This window comes from Nanorana parkeri, unplaced genomic scaffold, assembly GCF_000935625.1.
Source record: "Nanorana parkeri isolate BGI_ZX_2015 unplaced genomic scaffold, ASM93562v1 scaffold8201, whole genome shotgun sequence".
NCBI lineage: Eukaryota > Metazoa > Chordata > Amphibia > Anura > Dicroglossidae > Nanorana > Nanorana parkeri.
The window spans coordinates 1-1,110 of NW_017314278.1; the positions used below are offsets into that span (position 1 = coordinate 1).

The window sequence follows — 1,110 nt, forward strand, 5'->3', positions numbered from 1 at the left end:
CTCCAATCATTTTAAAATCAAATGTTAAAAACACAACTGAATTGAAATTTCGAACGACAATCGCCAATCCTGTGATGGCATTATCGAACATTCTAACTGATTTTTCGTACGAACGTTAGTGCAAAAATTTACCCCTGTATACCCTACTTTACTCTTGCCATGTACAAATATGTAACTTTGGATAATTTTCCTCAAATAAATGAAGTATAATTAACTGACTCTTTTGTATAATTCGGTCCTCTCTTTGTAGTTTTATGACTAGAAAAACACCACCTTTTAGGTTATATTAATGCAGAGATATTGAGAAATCCAGCAGTATTTATCAGCTTTTATTTATTTTATAACATTTATTGATCGCATTCTTTAAAACATTTTATTTTTTCAGTGTTGTCCTGGCTAATTTTGAAGAAGCCCAGAAAACACAGGTTCGGGTAGTAATGGGGCATGCAATACAGAAAGTAGAGGCATTCAGTGAACCAGATGACATCATTAGAAAGAGACTATCACATATTTTCAGCCTTTGTGAAACCAGTTTACACACTAGTGAGGATCTAGAGACAAGAAAACAAAGCTTGAAAAGTTGGCTGGAGCAAAACAATATTCCCATTACTGTACAAGGAGAATCACAGAGGACATTGTGTGTAGCTGGAGTACTAAGTATTGACCCTCCCTATGGACCAGATAACTGCAGTAGCACTAATGAAATTATATTGTCTCGCGTACAAGGACTGTTACAAAGCTATCTGACGAGCCAGTGCAACACTATATTTTAACACTTTTCTGTTCAGACAAATAAAAAGATTAAACTGATGCATATGTGTTTTATTCTATTTTTATTCAAGACCGATAAACAAATCAAGATCCTGACATTTATAACAGAACAAAAGCGTAATCAAAAGGGTAGCAATAGCTCAATAGTAGCTATTACTTCAGAATTTGAGCATTGATTGTGATAACTGGCCATTTCCAATGTATGTCAATGTGTGCTTTCTGTCATGGCCAGACTTTCTTCACTTAGACACTGTCACCAACCAAAAATTGCAGGCAAAAGCACAAAAAAAATCAAGTTCCAGGTGTTTAGACCCCCTTCCTTGCCAGGCCATTTTTCAG

The 1,110-nt window shown here is 35.3% G+C and overlaps 1 protein-coding gene across 1 annotated transcript; it reads left to right on the forward strand.

The window, feature by feature from the left end:
* Positions 1–385: 385 nt before the first annotated feature.
* On the forward strand, positions 386–793 carry GEMIN6 (gem nuclear organelle associated protein 6; the record flags this gene model as incomplete). Its single annotated transcript, XM_018575995.1, has 1 exon — positions 386–793. A coding segment is annotated over one exon (388 nt), but the record flags the coding sequence as incomplete, so codon positions are not given.
* Positions 794–1,110: the final 317 nt, after the last annotated feature.